At 41.1% G+C, this 20,007-nt stretch overlaps 1 protein-coding gene across 1 annotated transcript; it reads left to right on the top strand.

The window, feature by feature from the left end:
• Positions 1-745: 745 nt before the first annotated feature.
• On the top strand, positions 746-13,342 carry LOC141110006 (uncharacterized). The gene is made up of 5 exons (XM_073601255.1): positions 746-897; positions 2,583-2,708; positions 4,610-4,756; positions 7,274-7,423; positions 12,874-13,342. Exons 1-5 carry the CDS (start codon positions 843-845, stop codon positions 13,035-13,037), a joined length of 642 nt encoding a protein of 213 aa, XP_073457356.1. The 5' UTR covers positions 746-842; the 3' UTR covers positions 13,038-13,342.
• Positions 13,343-20,007: the final 6,665 nt, after the last annotated feature.

The raw sequence follows: 20,007 nt of genomic DNA, 5'->3' as shown, positions 1-20,007 counted from the left end.
GCCTGCACCTGCTGCCAAAAATAACCACTGTCCTTCAGCTCACATTAGTTATCCATCCACCTATTAGCATGGTTGGGACACTGGTGGTGGTTGTGGTGGTGGTGGGGAAGCTGTTGACCACACTAGCCTAGCAAGGGCTCCTAATCAGAGAAGGACCAAGTGCCTAAGCATTGATTCACTGGGGGATTCAAAAGGCATTTTTTAGTATGTTGATTTGTTATTTTTTATCTTAAAGACAGTATTTAGAAGCCATACTCTAACAGGCCATATGAGGAACTTGGTATAGTACGACCAACACAATGCTTTAAATGTTCCTTGAGGTTTTAATCTAAGAAAGGGAATGAACTTGCGTGTTTCTGCTTCATTTAAATGTGTTTCTCCTTTTTTCAAACAAGGGGCTTGGTCTACAGAATGATGCATAAGTCCTTCACTGTATAATGGAACCCCATTTGTGGTGCTAGTATATGTCTTGGATCCGGTTGGTATGGTCTATACAGGCTACGTGACTACCTGTCCATACAAAAAAACATCCTTACAGCTTTAGGGCTTATCAAACAAATCTGGGCCAATTATTTTTCAACTAAGTATTTTGCTAGCCAAATCTGGAGGTATTGCTGTTGAACTAAGTCAACATAACCTTTGCATTGAGTGTTTTGTACAGGGATTTGTCTAATTGCAAATGTTTATCCATACACAGAGTATTGTATATTGATATTATTGTGCTGTGACAATATCCCAAAGCCACAAAACAATGCATAAATATCAGAAGCTAAGTGGGACTTCAACAAATTGAGAGGCATCCAAAGCCCAACACCAGCAAGCAACTGACAACCCAAGAAAAAATGAAGTCTGTTATTTTTGGTGTCTTCCTTCTTTTATTATTCAAGCTACCAATCAGTAAGTATTCTCTTATAAAAATGAATATATTTTTAGTAACATATATATATATATATATATATATATATATATATATATATATATATATATATATATATATATATATATTATTAGCATCACTTGAGTTCAGTTATTTTTATATGTTTGACCTGCAGCTAGAATGTAGCAATTCAAATCAGAACTCAGGACAGTGACTCAGAAGGTTCATTGTAATGGGATCAGTCTAATGGTCTACCAACCAACTTTTTGGGGCAAATACAATTTTTTTTTTTAAATATATACGTAATATTTTCAAAACCATCACTTTATAGTTAATATGTTGTTAACTAAACAAGCTTGTGACAAGGATGTTCAAAGTTCTTTTTGTTATTGCCATTAGTTCTCACCAGCTAAGGTCCTCCTCAGTCACAAAGAAATTACATATCAAGACACAAAAGTCACTTCAAGTTATTACAGGTCTGGGAAAGAGTACAGCCCTTCAAAAAGCCTAATCAATATTAACATCAACCATCCCTGACCTAGTTGCAAGTTTAATATATGCACAAAAAATTTGTTTTACTGCTAAGGCTTCTTTCACACATGTAAACCTACCACCCTCTCAAAAGTAATCCGCAGTGGACTGTTTTTTTTTAGCTTTATTTTTGATTTTCCAAATGCCAATTTTAAATTGTGGGACCGTGCATAACTGCAAAACAGGAGTTAGGGTGTGGGAAGAAGAAGCAGCATAAAGAGCCAATCAGTTGATATGCTGACAAGTCCATCACCATGCTGCTTTCCCTTTCACTGTCCAGTCACAGGATAGAGGGGGGGTCCAGGATGACTGGTGTAACAGATCCTATCCCGCACTCCGCTTGAGTGCTTCCGTCAGTAATACCGCTTCCTCCAGTCTGACCATCACAGAGATCAGATATTATAGCTGCATTGAATACAAGGCTAGCCGGCAATAGCTTGTATGAGTCTTGACTCATTTATTGGACAGGATGCAGGCTTTTTATATACTTTTTAACACAAGGGGTTAGATAACGAGTTAGGGCTGACTCATGGCTACTCCGTCCCCCCTGGCAACAACTTAGCTGACAATGATATAATTAACATGTTAATTAACGCAGCACTTAAGGCAGCCAAGGTGACCAGACTGCCGGGCAACAAAGGTGAAGCTTATTAAACAGAGAATAGCAGGCGATCTCAGTAGCAGACTGTCCAGCTCTGGAGGCCAATGTGGCCAGCTCTTTCAATTAACATGTATATTTCAGACTTAAACAATTCTTGGGCAAATCCAAGAAAACAGTCTCTCAAAAATGTAACACAAGGAGGAATATAGCAATAACAAATAACAGGGTAAATGTGGGCAGAAAAGGTCCCCGCAGCCAGTGTCCGCGACAACTGGGATCAGAGGAAGTGGGTTGAATGATGCTGACAATCAGACTGAGGACATTTAGCAGCAAAAAAAAGTACTGCGGGCGAAATCTTTTGACTTAAAATGAATATACAGCAAAAACAGAATTTGTTGTTTTGGTTTTTAATTGGCTATTTATTTAATGTTTTTATTTTTTGTTTTGCTGAAGTTCAACTTCAAAGTGATTGAATGCAAGAACATTTTTCTCAATAGGTTTAATGTATCCATGTGACAGTAGTTATACACACATATACAATAACCATATTAACCCTTTATACATTTTCCACAGTTCTAGCTCATAAGAACATGTGCTATAGTTGCGATGCCACCAATTCCGAGATCTGTAAACACAAAGAAAAAGAATGCCCAGAAGGCAGTGAGTGCATGACCATCTCTGAAGAATTTGTAAGCCTTGGTGAGTTTTAAATAGAATTTCTCTTTTATACTTTACCCAAACTTTGTAGCTTACTGACCTTGACCGTATACTGCACCAATGGCATAATTCCTGTGTTCAGGGCATTTGTCCCTGAACACATATGGCCCCAAATGCATCATGTACTAAAGTCTTTCTTAGATTTTAACAGGCTGGTGGCAATGAGGCTGGATGCTGCACCTGTGCCTCCTGGGTGCCCAAGAACATGAGGATTTGATGCTTATGGGCCAAACTATCCATATGCATGAAGCCTCAAAATAATCTGACAAGTAAAAAAAAAAAAAAAAGATTTTTTAAAATAAAATATGTTCCTTTTTCACTTATTAATCCTTAGTTTACTCTAATCAGCCCCTATTACCTCTTCTTTCTCTTCACCCCTTAACTATTGTTCTCCTGCATGTTATTATTTACATTTTTCTAAATATCATTTTTAAAACATTTTTTGTTTGTTTGTTTGTTTTTTTTTTTTTTTTTGTTCGTTCACTTCTTTAATGTCATATAAAAAAAGTGCAAAATTTAAAAAAAAAGCCCTAATTTCATTTGTAAATATTTTTGCAATGCTTTGGACCAGAATCATAATTTAGCATGGTAAACAAAACAAATTTTAACATATTTCAATGAAATTCGTTACTATTTCATTCGGAGATTTGGAATTCGTCCGAATTTGTATTTGGACCGAAACGAATTGCACATGTCAAGGAGTCAGCATACCAAGACATTTTGAACAATTTCATGCTCCTAACTTTGTGGGAACAGTTTGGGGATGGCCCCTATGAACAAGAACAATTTTTACATTTCTGCTATGGGCCTATCTATTTGGAAAAAATTTTGTCATTGCTTAGGATAACATATTATTATTTTGAAACAATGAGTCATCTTCCCTTGCTTCTCCCTCCACAGCCAGCCCCGCTAAATAAAAATCCTGCAGGGATGAAACAGATCCCAGCCAGCCCAGCAATCCCTCCCTTACTCTGCCATAGATGGTATCTAATGCCCTACCAACTATCGAAGATATACCCAGGAAGCCCACCATGCTGTTGGAAGAACTGTGGTAGGCTCCATAGCCCACGTACTATGGTATTGTAAATCCCTCACCTCATTTTGGGGACACATTTTCACATTGATCGCCACTATCTCTGGCTTGCCTTCCACTCCTACCCCTTCACTAACGCTGCTCCATGTAGGGTTAGAAAAATACCCTTCAAACACCAGAACTGTCATAACACATCTCTTGCTAGCAGCCAAGCTAACTATCACTAGGTTATGGAAAACCGCAGAAACACCCTCCATATCTAGCACAAATGCGGATCTTAATCATCAATGTGAATTGGAAAAGATAATAGCTAGGAAAAATATTCAACTAAACAAATTTTCTGTACAATGATCCCAATGGTTGACACATCCAAAATGTAAAGTTCACATGTGAATTGTTCTGTTCTTGACTTTGAACCATATTGTTCTATACTGTTTTGAAACTTCCTCACTTGATGTGCTGGTGACCCCTTCCCCCTTACTTCCCCCATTCCCTAGTTACCCCTTCCCCTCCTATAACCCCCTCTCCCCTTTCCTTCCCTCCCCCACCCCCCTACCCTGCCCCCCCCCCCCCCCATTACCTTCCTACCTCACATACCCCCTTCGCCTGCTTCGTAAGTTAAATGTAAAAACTTAAGCATTACATATATTAACAAACATAATCATATATGTTGCTTGATGAAGATGAGTTAGACTCACTTATATGCTAGGCGGAACCTCTGTTTTTGTTGCAACTGGACTGTTCTTACTATCTTTGTACTAAAAACTCAAAAAAAACCTATTGAAATAAAATCTCATTAACTTATATTTTTTTGTTTGCCCCTCATTTTTTGTTAATTTTTTTGGGACAGGCCAATCATGCCACTCCATCTCTAAGCGATGCGCACTGAACTTGCCTAGCAACAAAACTTTTTATGCATATGTAGGTCTGGATGTTTCTGTAAAACTTTCCTACCAAAGTTGTAAAGGAGAACTGTGTAACACCGGTTTCTTTCAAAGTAAGTACATAAAAGTCTACATGTGTAGATATATAATTTCTTATTTGAATTTCTCTTGCATTATGGTTAAAAATAAAGTATATCATTTAGACAGAGTTTGGTCTTAGATATACTTCAAAGCTGAACTCTGGAAAATGTCAAAACTACCATTACAGTGGGGTTGCTGCCTCACCACAGGGATTAAATGCTAATTTTAGTCTAGGTTAACTTTATATGCAGTTTTACTTCTCTGATCTTAGACTTGTAAAGTTTCTGATAGATCCACTTTAAAGGCTAGTTCCACCAGGACCATGTTGCATTTACACCCGCCCACCCGGGACCACCCACCTCCAAACTTCCCTCCCTCACCCATGACAGTTTGTGCAGCCCGCTCCCCCAAAGTTGCTGTAACTATTGAAAGTTGCACCCACACAGCCATATCATTCACGCACAGAGATCTGTAGCAACTGCACTTGCAAAGTGCAAAGTCTATTTGTCTTTAGTAAATCCACCCCAGTGAATGAAAGGTGCTATGATGACGTTTCCCTAAGCATCGCATCTCATGGCACCCTGCATACAGCAGAGTCCCCAGTCTTCCAGATTGAGTGATGATTGGTGTCATTCAATCTGTAGGACTGAGGATATTTTGTTGCCAAAAAAAGGTCCTGCAAGGGGCAGCCCCAGACTAAGGTTAGTATTGCAACCCAAACTGCTTTTATATTTTTTACTTTATCATCACTTAAAAATGTAGGAGCTTTATTCTACAAGAAATATCTAACTCTAACTATTCTTAAAAATGTTCCTGTGATGGAGCTGTCCAGCACCCAGTTTGGGTGCTTCCATCAAGATCTAGCTTCCTCCACTCTGGACATAGAAACCAGATATTTTAGCTGACAGCCAAGACTAGCCGGTAATAGCTTAGATGCAAAAATTGAATTGTTTATTGAAAACTCGCAGAGAATTTATATACCACCCAAAATCAGATAAAAGTTGATCTCATTATCGTATGCAAAGGAAACTGTATACAGAAATATAGTTAACATACCTAAGGAATAATCAACATATACTATATAGTAATCCACATCTAGCAACTAATATCTGACAGTGATTTAATTAACCCGTAAGTTAATCAACATACACATATAACATTCCACAATAGTTTGCTAACAAGGTGGAGTGCACACAATACTAGCAGACAGACAGAAACAATAGGTGGCCCAATTAACAATGGGAGAGACACAAACTTTTGTATTCTATCCACTAGACACGTCATCAGAAGACATACGATGTACCAGCAGTCTGATACAGTGGAATTACTTTATCTCTTAAGATCTCTTGAGGATTATGGTTGATAAATATTTCTACCCCAAGTGAAGGAGCCTCTCCAACCCACTCTGCAGGAGGGCCACCATATTCCCTCTGACCATTAACCTGTACAAGATTATTATTACACCTTTCCATTTACTCCAGAAGGGAAACATTATTGTCCTTTTTCAGAGAAGTAATCCAGCATCCTTTAGGTGGTGGTCAATCATTAGAAAATCATCTGCTCTCTCCAAGGGGCCATAATCAGTGGGTAGGAGGCTTGCCCCTAGTCCTCGCTAAAAGCCCCTGTCCTGGTTGCGTCTGTAAGAGTTCCCTACCCCTCCTCCTACCTATCCTGGCTACCCTGTATAAAAAGATCCATGTGCATGACTATTCTTAATTTGGTATGGTCACGGGATCCTGCAACTTCAGCTACCCTGTGTCAGTGAGTGGCTGCTGCAGGGGAAAGGAGGGAGCTATTGGAGCCTATGTGTGATGTCATATCTCTGGAAATTCACACCCGTTGTCGAGTGCTACTTTACACAGGGATCCAGAGCTTCAGGATCATGTGACAGGAGTAGATTAAAAATAACTACGTACACGCGCATAATTTTTATATTTACGGGGTAGGCAGGGTAGGTAGGAGGAGAAGGAAGGAACATTTTTAAGAATAGTTAAAGTTAAGTTAGGCTTTTTTTTACACTTTCATTTATCATCTCCCTAAGCTTCAACTTGACATTAGAAATTGGCAGTTGTAGCAAGTTTGTATTGTTTCAAAAGAACATTGGTTAACATTTTGCATCCCCTAAACATAAAATTCTAATACTGACAGCAAATAAAACAAAAAAGAAAAAAAAAAGATAAAAAAAACATTCAACTGTATATAGACTGCAATGCAAGTGCAGTTGCTCTAGAGCTTAGTAAACGTGGGGAAGCTCTGCTGACTTTCATCATCCAATCATGTGCAAGCAAAAATGCTGTTTTTATTTTCCTTGCATGTGATTGGGTATTCTTTGCAAAGGGAATCTTTACCTCATTTACTAAGCTCTGGAGCAACTGCACTTGCCGAGGGCAACTGCACTTTGCAAAGTACACAGTCTATTTGCCTTTAGTAAATCAACCCCATAATGCCCTATCACTTTATGATTATTATTATTACTACTTTTATTTTATTTATTTTTTACACTTTTTTTATCAAATCTTTTTATAAAGACATTTTATTCCTTTTCTTAGTGCCAAACATTTCAACTCAAGCGAAAGGTATTGTATGTCCAGCTTGCTTTGCATTCAATTCCACGGGTGGCTGTAATGCAACAGGAACAACAATTTGTTTAGGAGAAGATGATCAGTGTATACGGTTCAGAGGAACTATGAAGCTTCCTTGTAAGTTTTTTTATTTCTTTATTTTTTTAAACTCTGCCATTTGTTAAAATTTGTTACTGCATAACAATAAACTGATTTGCTCCCTTCTGATCTGTTATACAGGATATACTACTGAAAGTATTTTGTTATGTCTGTTCATTAGAGTGGTTGTAAACCTCAGACATAAAATATGAACAAAGCATATCCCTCTATAGTGTGTACTTGTCTCAATCCAAAGCACTTTGGGGTTGATTTACTAAAGGCAAATAGACTGTGCACTTTGCAAAGTGCAGTTGCACTCTGCAATTTAATTTTCCCCAGAGCTTAGTAAAGAGCAAAAGCTCTGCTGACTTCCAGCACCCAATCATGTGCAAGCAAAAATGTTGTTTTTTAAATTTCCCTTGCACGCGTTCTGGTATTCTTTGCAAAGTAAAGCTTTACCTCATTTACACTGGTGGCTGGTGCTCAATATTTTTGGGGGGACGGCATACCAACGGCACCCCCTCATGCCCAGGGGGAGACGGATGGGAAGGCGGTGATCAGCCCCCATGGGAGATGGACAGCCAGGAAGGCGGCAATCTGAAGCCTCCTTAACTTAGGAGGCAGATGACGAGTCCTGGCTGGGATGACACTCTGATCTCCCCTCCTCTTCCCTCCACTGTCCAAGCCAGGAGTGCTGGATGTGGTTGCAGGTGAGCCGTCCCAGGAGACCTCACTCCGGGGCCGTTGCATCTCCGGCCAATCAGGAAGTGGGTCCTGAGATCCCTGGCCAATTGGATCTCAGGACCTGCTTCCTGATTGGCCAGGAGGAGAATCAGGAAGACAATAGCAAATATTAATTTGCTATTGTCATGCAACTGGGTGGGCTCAGGGAGCAGTGCTCTGCGCCCGAGCCCACCCTTTTTAGAAGCCAATTAGAGCCTCAGGCTCTAATCATGTGCTTCAAAAAAAAAACCAAAACATTGGAATCCTGCATGGATTCCAGGCGCATGGATTAAGGAGGCAGTGCCCTTATGGACAGGCCACCACAGCTAATTTACTAAGCTTTGGAGCAACTGCACTTGCAGAGTGCAAAGTGCACAGTCTACTAGCCTTTAGTAAATAAACCCCTAAGTGTAATTTCTTTTGATCGTGAGTTTGGTAGGGAATCCCCATTGGTACCCAATATTATTGTTGTGGAGGGCCTTGATAATGGTGCCCAATTTCGTCCTATTAAGGAGCGTTGCTTTGGTAGAGTTTGATTCCAGGATAGGGTGCGGGGGTGTTTTTAGCGACAGACATCAGCTTTTCTTCGGTGTGATAAAAATGAATATGCGCTAAGACAACTCTAGGGACTGAAGCAGGCAGGAAGTCAGGTTTGGGTATCCTGTGGGCCACTATCTATGGCCATTTCAAGATCCATGAGCAACGGATAAGTTGTTTCATAAGCTGTTGAATATAAGGGACCAATGCATCTAGTGTGACCGGTTCAGGCATACCACAAAATTTTATATTGTTTCATCTGGAACGGTCCTCAAGGTCTGCAAATTTTAGTCTCAGTTACTGTAATTCTGTGTCATGGTCAGTGTGAGTGTCCATTAATTCATTATACGCTGTGAGCATTTTGCCTATTTTGGTTTCCACATTGACAGTCTCTGCTCATGCTCCTGCACTGTATGGAAGAGAGGTGCTAGAACTGCAGATAGGTCAGCATACAGAGTGTGCCTCTGGGATAGTAACATGTTTTTCATGGCCAGTTCAGACACTGGCTGGTCAGATGCAGGAATTGAATCAGTGGCCAACTGTAATTGTAATGCAGGCATGAGGGAGGGGAGAGAAGCAGATGTAGCTGTGTCATGTGCAGGGCCATCCATCCGGGGCCTAGACTTCACTGGGCTGTGGGATGTGGGAGATAGGGGAGGAGAGGACTCACCTGGGTCGCCCCTATAGAGAGGGAATGGCAGTCTGCGGTCCTGCTGTGTTCTTTCTCCCTGTGCTTGCTGGTGTGAGGAAGAGAAGCGCCGTTCAGCACCAGCGCCATCTTGGACAGGGCCTGTGCCGGGGGTCGGATAGAAGACCATTCGTTTCTGTGGCTGGCTGGGTGTTCTCCTGTGTCTGGGCATGGTTGCTGGTAGTAGCAGGAAGTAAGCCAAAGCCTCAGAGCCAGAGATCTACAATTATGTCAGTGTGCAGCCGCTGTTGTAGCTGGGGGATTGCAGAGCCTAAGAGCAGAGCAGTCATCTGCAATGCTGGCCAGACACGCCCCCCCAAGTGTAATTTTATGTCTACTGTCCCGTTCCTCTGCTATCAGCATGAGTCCCTTTTAACAAGTTTTCCCAACACCAAGAGAAAAATGGTGACAGGAGAGAAACTTCCAGCTGATTGACAGCATCAGCTGTGTTCCTGTGTGCTGTGTAAAGGGGGGGGGGGGGTGTCCCTTTCCTCCAATCAGCTCTCAGAGCTCTCCTCACTGAGCTCTACAGAGTTTAATTATAGCTCCCCACACCATTTTTTTTTCTGAACTCTCAGACAAGCTTTATAATTTCAGCGCTTTGAATGGATGTAGAGAAAAGAAGACTGCAGATCAACAGGTACAACTTATGTAGCAGGATTTATTACATCTCTGTGTATCACCTGAGGCCAGTCACTCAGTGGCGTCACTACGGTTGGTGTCACCTGGTGCGGTAAAACATGGTGTCACCTCACCTCCTAGCCTGTCACAGTGCTCTGTCCTGCCACTGCAGAGTGACAGCAGGAGCAGGTCAGAGCAGTAGATACTCTCTCCTGTCTAGCCTGCCACGGTGCCCTACGGGGGACTGACACACCGCTACACCGATCTGGGTAAACAGGAAGAGCCGATGATCAGCTTTTCCTCACTCACGTCTGACAGACGCAAGTAGAAGAGAGTCGATCGGCTGCTCTCCTGACAGGGGTGGTCTGTGCTGATTGTTTATCAGTGCAGCCCCCCTCAGATGCCCGCCCAGGACCACCAGAGATGCCACCACACTGGACCACCAGGTATGCCACCCTAGACCACCAGGGAAATGCCAATCAGTGCCCAGGCAGCTGCCAATCAGTGCCCATCCCCAATGTCTGCCAGTGCCAGTGCCATCAGTGATGCCTATTAATGCCATCTATCAGTGCCGCATATCAGTGCCACCCATAAGTACCCATCACTGCAGCCTTTCAGTGCCCATCAGTGTCGCCTATCAGTGCCCATCAGTGCCCACCAGTGCCACCCATGAGTGCCCATCAGTGCCGCCTATCAATGCCCAGCAGTGCTGCATATCAGTGCCACCTATCAGTGCTGCCTATCAGTGCCCATTGTCAGTGCCCGTCAATGCCCATCAGTGCCACCTCATTGGTGTCACCTCATCGGTACCGACTTATCAGTGCACGTCGGTGCCATCTTATCAGTGCCCATCAGTGAAGGAGAAAATATACTTATTTACAAAATTTTATAACAGAAACAAAAGAAAAACTTTTTTTTTTCAAAATTTTAGGTCTTTTTTTATTTGTTTATCAAAAAATAAAAAAATGCAGAGATGATCAAATACCACCAAAAGAAAGCTCTATTGGTAGGAACAAAATGATAAAAATACTGTTTGGGTACAGTGTAGCATGACCGTGCAATTGTCATTTAAACTGCCACATTGCTGAAAGCTGAAAATTGGCCTGGACAGGAAGGGGGTGTAAGTGCCCAGTATTGAAGTAGTTAAAATGAGCACTTTTGGTTTTTCATGTTAGTGTCCCATAGACTAATCGTGCTCCCCGGCTTTCAAATTTGCCATGGATGACGCATGTTTGCTGTTCGGCGAACGGGCGAACACCCGATGTTCGACTCAAACATCGGGCTTATCCCTGGCAGTGTCCAAATGCACCCCAGCTAGGGTGGCATTTGGACAATGCCATTGACCAAATATGACCAAGTGGTCATATTTGGTCAATAATGTCAACAGCACCCCTTCCCTTGGTTATGGGTGGCTACGGGACATGGGAGTTCCCTGGCCAAAGCTGATTGGGCCAGTGGTTCTTGCGGGTCAACTAATGCACATTTTTTTGCAATTGTCGAATATATATAATAAAATACTTTCAATAGCATATTTAACAGACCTAAAGGGAACAATAAAGAGAAGTTCATTGTTAGGGTTTATATAAACTTTTATGCAATTGTAATATATACAAAAAACAGATACGTCCATTTTTTGGATGGTTAGCAAGAAAAGCACGCTGATATTCTTTGTAATGAGTTTTCCCTGCATTTCCTTTTAGTAAATTTTACTCGCTTTGTTTCTATTAAAATATAGTAGTTTTATATAAACTATATTACCAAAAGTATTGGGGCGCCTGCCTTTACACGCACATGAACTTTAATGGCTTAGTCCATAGGGTTCAATAATGAGTTGGCCCACCCTTTGCAGCTATAACAACGTCAACTCTTCTGGGAAGGCTGTCCACAAGGTTTAGGAGTGTGTCTATGGGAATGTTTGACCATTCTTCCAGAAGCACATTTGTGAGGTTAGGCACTGATGTTGGACGAGAAGGCCTGGCTCGCAGTCTCCACTCTAATTCATCCCAAAAGTGTTTTATCGGGTTGAGGTCAGGACTCTCTGCAGGCCAGTCAAGTTCCTCCAACCCAAATTCGCTCATCCATGTCTTTATGGACCTTGCTTTGTGCACTGGTGCGCAGTCATGTTGGAACAGGAAGGGGCCATCCCCAAACTCTTCCCACAAAGTTGGGACCATGAAATTGTTCAAAATATCTTGGTATGCTGACACCTTAAGAGTTCCCTGCACTGGAACTAAGGAGCCAATCCCAACCCCTGAGAAACAACCCCGCACCATAATCCCCCCTCCACCAAATGATTTGGACCAGCTCCGTGACATGATTGCGGGCCCCGCGGGACCCGCGGGCACAATCATGGAGTACGCGGCGGGCGCGTGCGTGCCCACAATGCGGCAATTTAAAGGGGGCGTACCGGTACGCCCATTTGCCCAGCCATGCCATTGTGACAACGTATAGCATCGTGCCCTGGTCGGCAAGGGGTTAATCTTCTGAAGTGTTTAGGGATCTTTTCCATTTGGCTGCAAAGCAATGCTTGTTTCAGGGATTTGTTTAAATCAATATTAGTGAGAGAAGAAATAAGATCATAAACTTTATTTCAAAAGAAACGTTTTCTCTATATAGTCTTTAATGTAAAGTTTTCAATTCTTTGAGTTGATTCATTTTTTTTCTATCTTTTGTAAACAATTTAAGAAAGCTTAATTTTAATATTCTTTCAAGATCAAATTAATATTATTTTGATCCGTTGTCTTGGGGTCCCTTAACAGTGTGTATCCGGTGTTCACTCTGTCTATTTGGTAATCCGGCAATGCAACTGAGCGATCCTTGAAACAGTAGAATACACTCACACAGTTACAGAGTTTGTCTATTTGCATATAATTATATATGTCCATATAATATATATATGTGGATGATTATCTTTTCACAGGTGGGGGCGAGGCTGACTTCTCAGCACAAGGATGCAGTTCTAAAACGGTTTGTGAATACAGCCACAGTGAGATGATTGGTTTGAGAATAACTAAGCAACTGGAAAACAAATGCTATTTACCTACAGCTTCTCCTTCATCAAACATAAAACCTCCACAAAACTGAGTTCCATGGTTCAAGAAAGTGAAGAGCGATGGCAGTGCATTAGTTATAGTAACAGATAGAATGCTGTGCTTACGAATTAACAATAGCATTATATGCTTAGCTGTTCGATAGGCATAAAAATCAAGCAGGTGAATCAGCGCTACAACCTACGACCATCTATGACTGTAGGAACCGGGTGCACAGGCAGAGTAGCTTCTGATAGCTTCCAATATTATACAGTATGCAATTTCAGTCAAAACGCATTGGAGTTTTTTTATCTGCTGTATTTCACCATTAAATAATAAAGGATATTGTTTTTGCTGTTATACAGGAGTGCTGGATTTTCTCTGCATATCATAAAAATAAATGTGCTTCCGAAATACATCACATATTTGCAATGTAGAACTGGGGTGCTGCATCAATTTACCACCAAATTTGCTACAATATATACCAAACATTTTTAACATTTGACCATCCTACCTACACTATATGGTCAAAAGTATATGAACGCTAATGATTGAGTTTAGTTTGTTAGTGAAAGGTACTGTTAATGATAAAGCATGCAAAGACATTTTAGCTAATCATGGCAACTTTGTGATAACAGTTTGGGGAAGGTCCTTTTCTGTTCGGATATAACTGTGCCCCTGTGTACAAAGCCAGCTCCATAAAGACATACTGTAATTTGATGAGCTTGAATGAATTGGAACAAGCCAGGTCTTCTCAGCCAACATCTCCATAAAGACATGGTTTGATGAGTTTGGTGTGGAGGAACTTGAGTGGTCACACAAGTCCCTGGCCTCAACCCTACTAAGCATCTCTAGGATGGATTGGAAGACTGCACTTGTAAGCCAGGTCTTCTCATTCAACATCAGTCTCTGATCTCACAAATGCTCTTTTGGCAGAATGGGCACAAATTTCATCAGACTCACTTCTGAAACCTTCTGAGAAGAGTAGAGACTGTTATAGTTGCAAAGAGTTGGCCAACTCTTGACATGGACCGCACACATATATGCGACTGCTCGGTGGGTGGACCTTATCGCCAAGCAGCCGCATATATGTGGCCCTAGTAAAACATCTTATCCTGCTGAGAGCACGCTCCTTGCGCTCTCCCAACATGGTAACCAGGTACTGAAAAGCTCCCGATGCATACTAGCGTTTGGAAGTTTTCCGATTATGTGACCACTATAATAGCCAATCACGGTGGTCACATGATCAGAGACCCTGCCCCGCCTCCCGGCATCTGAAACCCCTTAAGGGGCCAGGGAAGCACTGGCACCAAGGTGTTAATACCCATGGATTTAGAATGGGATGGCCAACAAGACTTTATAAGTGAGATAGACAGGTGACCACAAAAACCTTTGCCATTAATATATGTATATGTATTGAGTGTTGTATTTTCCCTGTGTTTGTATGAGATCCCTCTGGGTTCATTCACTCACCCCACAATTATAATTATAATGAAGTGTTCATAATGTATGTCCTGTATCTCGATAACTGTTATAGAAATATTAGATTGTAAACTCCTTTGGAGAAGGGACTGGTATACGTGTGGATTGAGGAGGATATATATATATATATAGTGTGATCGGCTTCCTTGATACATAACTGCTATATTGGATGCCATGTAGCAGAAGACAATGACAGTGTTCTATCCATTCACTAGACTTGAAACAAGAGATGCAGCAAAATTGCAATAGAAGGAAGCAGAGCCTGAATGTTTAATGCACAAATGTGGAAAAAGTATTTCCAAAAAGGCAAAAAAGAGAAAACTGAAAAAAAAAATACTGGAAAGAGGAATTATTTTTATATCAAACTATTATACACAGCCCCCATCGATTTTCCTTTACTGCATTTCACATTGTTATAAGCTTGCTTTGTTTCTATCCAATCTTAAGATGATATTTGACATACAAGCTTAATGGCTTACATGCAATAATTATAGTTAATGGCAAAAATCTCTTGTTCTTTTTGTAAGAGTGTAGACAGAACAGCAGGAAATATGATGCTTATGGTTTTGATAATATTTAAAACATGGCTACCCTATGCAATAGCAGAGTATAAGCAGCTTGTTTGCCTCTATGTGTAAAAGCACATCATTTCAGTTTTAGGGCTTTTCAGATGCTACTGGTGCCATTATCTGTCTCTAAATATTTTGCTAGCCACATCTGGAGTTATTAGTATTCACCTTGGTAACATTCGGGGTCCATTTAATTTCTGAGTTGTATTAAATACATGGCTTGTGTTGTGGTGCCATTCACAATTGATGACATCATAAGGCAGCAATGCAATTACCACAAGTAGGGCACATGAGTTATATTGCACCATAATGCACCATAGTGGTTTGTATTAAAAATGTTGTGACACATCTAATTTTGGGGCCATTTTGATGCATTGGCAGACCATTATTTTTTATGGGCTACCCTAACTCAACAGGCATTAATGCATTAAGGTGAGAAAACACCTGGCAGTCACCGGTCCCCTAGCCCCCCCCGTTTTACTTACCTGAACCCCTTCATTCAGTCGGCGGGGGCGTGCTGTCTTTCTCTCCATGGGCTCCCAGCTTTTGATTGGATAGATTGATAGCAGCGCAGCCATTGGCTCCCGCTGCTGTCAATCAAATCCAATGATGCGGGCGCCAGGGGGCGGGCCGAGTCCTGCATTTCGGCCTCTATGGATGCCAAATGCTGGACTTGGGAGCAGCGCCCGCAAGGTAATCCCCCGGGAGAGCGCTTCTCCTAGGGTGTTATCTGATGCAGAGAGGAGCCGTGAGAGACGCTGAGAGACCCCAGAAGAGCAGGTTTGGGCCACTCTGTGCAAAACGAAATATACAACAAAAATTACCGCGCTTCTCAAAATAGTAATTAAAAAAGGTATGAAATTAAATTAAAGCTGCAGTCCTAATTGTGAGGCGTGCACAAATACATATAAGCAGATAGTCCAAAAGACTGCGCTAAATTAAATGAAAATACTAGTAAATAAAAATACACATTGAATTATAAATTGTGCTAAAAATCAATCTGTAAAGACCACAAAATAATGATAATAGAATAAATAAAAAATGACAATAATTGGAAAATGTGAGAAATAATGAAAAGTCCCAAATAAAATAAAATATTAAACACCAAATATCAAAAGTGACTGAAAAATAAATAGGGATGGTCGGAGGAGAAAAAGTCCTTAGGAACCAAGACAAATAGGAATGGTGATCTTAAATGCTCATCAACCGACACCCAGTGAGAAATCCTCCACCTTAATAAATGCACGCTTACCAGAGGTAAGCTAAAAATCAGCTTATCTGTGGATATCCACTCAGGGGGAACGACACCTCCAATCTCCTCACAGGGTAGGGGCAGACAGGATCTCTCCGTCCGGTGGATTCAAACGATAAGCAGGGGGGGCCTGTTTTATTCAGTTCCTGCTCATCTCCTTTCTTATTTGGCTTTTAGTAGGTTCAGGGTGAGCGAGGTGCGGGTAGCACCGTGCAGTAGGTGTCAGGGTCTCCTACAATTACCCTTACAATCAGTATAATACACAACATAAAATGCATTATCAAACAAAAACATTGTAAATGGGCTCTCAATGAAAATGTACATTGTATATACACTATATTAACAAAAGTATTGGAATGCCTGCCTTTACACTCACATGAATTTTAATGGCATCCCAGTCTTAGTTCGTAGGGTTCAATATTGACTTGGCCCACCCTTTGCAGCTATAACAGCTTCAACTCAAGTCTGTCCACAAGGTTTAGAAATGTGTCTACGGGAATGTTTTATTTATTTATTTATTTATTTTTTGATTATTTTTATTGCAGTTTAAAATTTGTAGTACAAAACAGAGCCTATTGGGCATACCCAGGCTCATACCTAATCCAATAAAAAAACACGTGAACTAAACAACGTCCACAAAGGAGTACGCTCGGACCACATAAACGGGCAACGCTGAGGAATTATCTTACTTCATTCAGTCAGGGCTCAAAATCTTATAGAAAACACAAAGCATACATTCTCCTGGAATTCAAGCATCAAGGTAAGCAGCTGTTCTACAGATCAAACACAGAGAGTACCATATAAATAAACAGAATAACTATGTATTTGTACTCTGGCTAATCCTCATCAAAGAAGCATGACATCTGTCAAGGAGGCAAAGAATCACAGTAATTCCTAGAGAGACAGGCAAACAATACGATGTTCTTCAGAAGAGGAGAGGGAAAGAGAAGGAGTTGTAGGAAGAACTTGCATAAAGTGCTTTGTGGAGCAAGAAGGATTCCAACTCCACTTCCTTTCTGTCTACTTTGTCTGAGTGAGTAAATCTAGAGGAGGCCACCATGGGAGAGAGCAGCTATGCCATGATACTTCATCGAGATGGACACTTTAGTTAACATTGACATGACAAAAGTTCTAAACCCTGGTAGAAAAAGTGTGTTGTTCGTTAAACTAGGTTGATTTTGAAGGTCCTAGTGATATGAAAAATTCTGGCACAAATATATATTATTTGACAACACTATGATTAAAAAATGATATTCAGTATACAACAGGGAAGAGCGAATCTGCCTGAGTTTTTGAAATCCTGCTCGAAATGTGCAAAACCTAAACTAAGCTTTGAAATCCACTAAAGTCTATAGGAGGGCGAATCTTGAAACTAAGATTTGCCCATTTTCAAGTCTATTATTTAACCTATTTTTAAAAAAAGCTGTGCACTTCCATGAGGGACACGTAACAAAAGATTTGAAAATATACAATACAGAAGATAGAGGGTCCTTTTAATGCATCTTCAGAACAACACAAAAAAACTAAACAAAGGGGGGGATTTATTAAAACTGGAGAGTGTAAAATCTGGTGCAGCTCTGCATAGAAACCAATCAGCTTCCAGGTTTTATTGTCAAAGATTATTATAACAAGCTGAAGTTAGAAGCTGATTGGCTACCATGCACAGCTGCACCAGATTCTCTGTGCACTAGTTTTAGTAAATCTCCCCTAAAGTCATCAAAGTATATACTTTGGGATGTCTTCGAGCTGTACATGGTGTTATGGAACGGTACAATTCTCAAAGAAAGCATCAGCGACACCGTGTTCAGGCATCATATATTTTACACGTGTAATTGATTTTTAACTTTTACATTTATCTTGGTTTTAATACAACAGCAGCACCTCAATCTGAATCATTTCAACCTGAAAAAAAAATTGCTTTTTATGGTACAATATGTTTTATTGAGTTTTACAGAAAGGATAATAAATTAACTTCCTGGTTCCTCCTTTTTGGAAGTAATCTCCATAATTTGCACTTTCAATCAGACGGAGCTGCCACTTGTTATGGGGTTAACCAGTATCTATAAATACTCAGCCAGTACAGTGGTCCAGCACCCCAGATGATGACTTCTAAGTCAAAACGCGTCAGAGGGATATGCTGAGACCACTGTCTTCTTTTATACAAGCGCTTGATTTTACTGCTAAACACGTGAGTGTATTTCCTTTGCTTTTCATGTATTACAATTTCCATACGGAGTTACGCTATATGCCTTACTCTTTCTTTTAATGGTGGGGCTGACTGCCTATATCTACTGAGTCCATCCATACCTTACACCTGTTCGGAGGTCCATCTGGAGGTCATATCTGGATAGAGCATCTGATCCCCTTGGTATATTATACCACAAAGCTTGATTGACTCACTAGGTGTACACCTATTTGAGTTCAATCCCTCTGGTAAGCAGCTTCTGGTGTCTTTGGTGGTGGATCTACTATCAACTGTTATTACATCATACATATTTGAAGTTAAAGACCGTCACTATATTATATCCACATGTGGTTGAGGATTATCATCACACATGATTGAAGCTTGTCACTGACTTTTTTCTTTTTTGGACATCACACATCCAAGTTCCTCTGTTTATAGACATCACATGTCATAATAGTGGACTGCTTGGAGTATTTTTGAGCACATCATTTATTATTCACGTTTTTTGTACTCATATTATTTGTTATGGTTTATATGATCACATAAGCGCTGCACATTTCACCCAATTTGTCATTTCTGGAGACATGCTTGGCCAGTCCATCACCTTTACCCTCAGCTTCTTTAGCAACGCAGTGGTTGTCTTGGAGGTGTGTTTGGGGTCGTTATCATGTTGGAATACTGCCCTGTGGCCCAGTCTCCGAAGAGAGGGGATCATGCTCTGCTTCAGTATTGTCACAGTACATGTTGGCATTCATGGTTCCTTCAATAAACTGTACCTCTCCAGTATCAACAGCACTCATGCAGCCCCAGACCATGACACTCCCACCACCATGCTTGACTGTTGGCAAAACACACTTGTCTTTGTACTCCTCATCCGGTTGCCGCCACACACGCTTGACACCATCTGAACCAAATTAGATTATCTTGGTAGCATCAGACCACAGGACATGGTTCCAGTAATCCATGTCCTTAGTCTGCTTGTCTTCAGCAAAATGTTTGTGGGCTTTCTTGTGCATCATCTTTAGAAGAGGCTTCCTTCTGGGACGACAGCCATGCTGACCAATTTGATGCAGTGTGCGGCGTATGGTCTGAGCACTGACAAGCTGACCCCTCACCCCTTCAACCTCTGCACCAATGCTGGCAGCACTCATACTATTTCCCAAAGACAACCTCTGGATATGATGCTGAGCACGTGCACTCAACTTGGTTGACCATGGGGAGGCCTGTTCTGAGTGGAACATGTCCTGTTAAACCACTATATGGTCTTGGCCACCATGCTGCAGCTCAGTTTCAGGGTCTTGGCAATCTTCTTATAGCCTAGGCCATCTTTATGTAGAGCAAGAATTATTTTTTTCAGATCCTCAGAGAGTTCTTTGCCATGAGGTGCCATGTTGAACTTCCAGTGACCAGTATAAGAGAGTGAGAGTGATAACACCAAATTTAACACACCTGCTCCCCATTTACACCTGAGACCCTGTAACACTAATGAGTCACATGACACCTGGGAGGGAAAATGGCTAATTGGGCCCAATTTGGA

Source organism: Aquarana catesbeiana, linkage group LG10 (assembly GCF_042186555.1).
Source record: "Aquarana catesbeiana isolate 2022-GZ linkage group LG10, ASM4218655v1, whole genome shotgun sequence".
NCBI lineage: Eukaryota > Metazoa > Chordata > Amphibia > Anura > Ranidae > Aquarana > Aquarana catesbeiana.
Note: the sequence above shows the minus strand (reverse complement) of the source record. Positions and strands in the feature narration are given on the sequence as shown.

What these genes read in the sequence shown, in the direction of transcription:
- LOC141110006 (XM_073601255.1), top strand. Translation starts at nt 843, where the DNA reads ATGAAGTCTGTTATTTTTGGTGTCTTCCTTCTTTTATTATTCAAGCTA. An exon ending in ATTATTCAAGCTACCAATCA is followed by an intron (nt 898 to 2,582) that starts GTAAGTATTCTC and finishes CATTTTCCACAG; the next exon opens with TTCTAGCTCATAAGAACATG. An exon ending in TAACACCGGTTTCTTTCAAA is followed by an intron (nt 4,757 to 7,273) that starts GTAAGTACATAA and finishes TCCTTTTCTTAG; the next exon opens with TGCCAAACATTTCAACTCAA.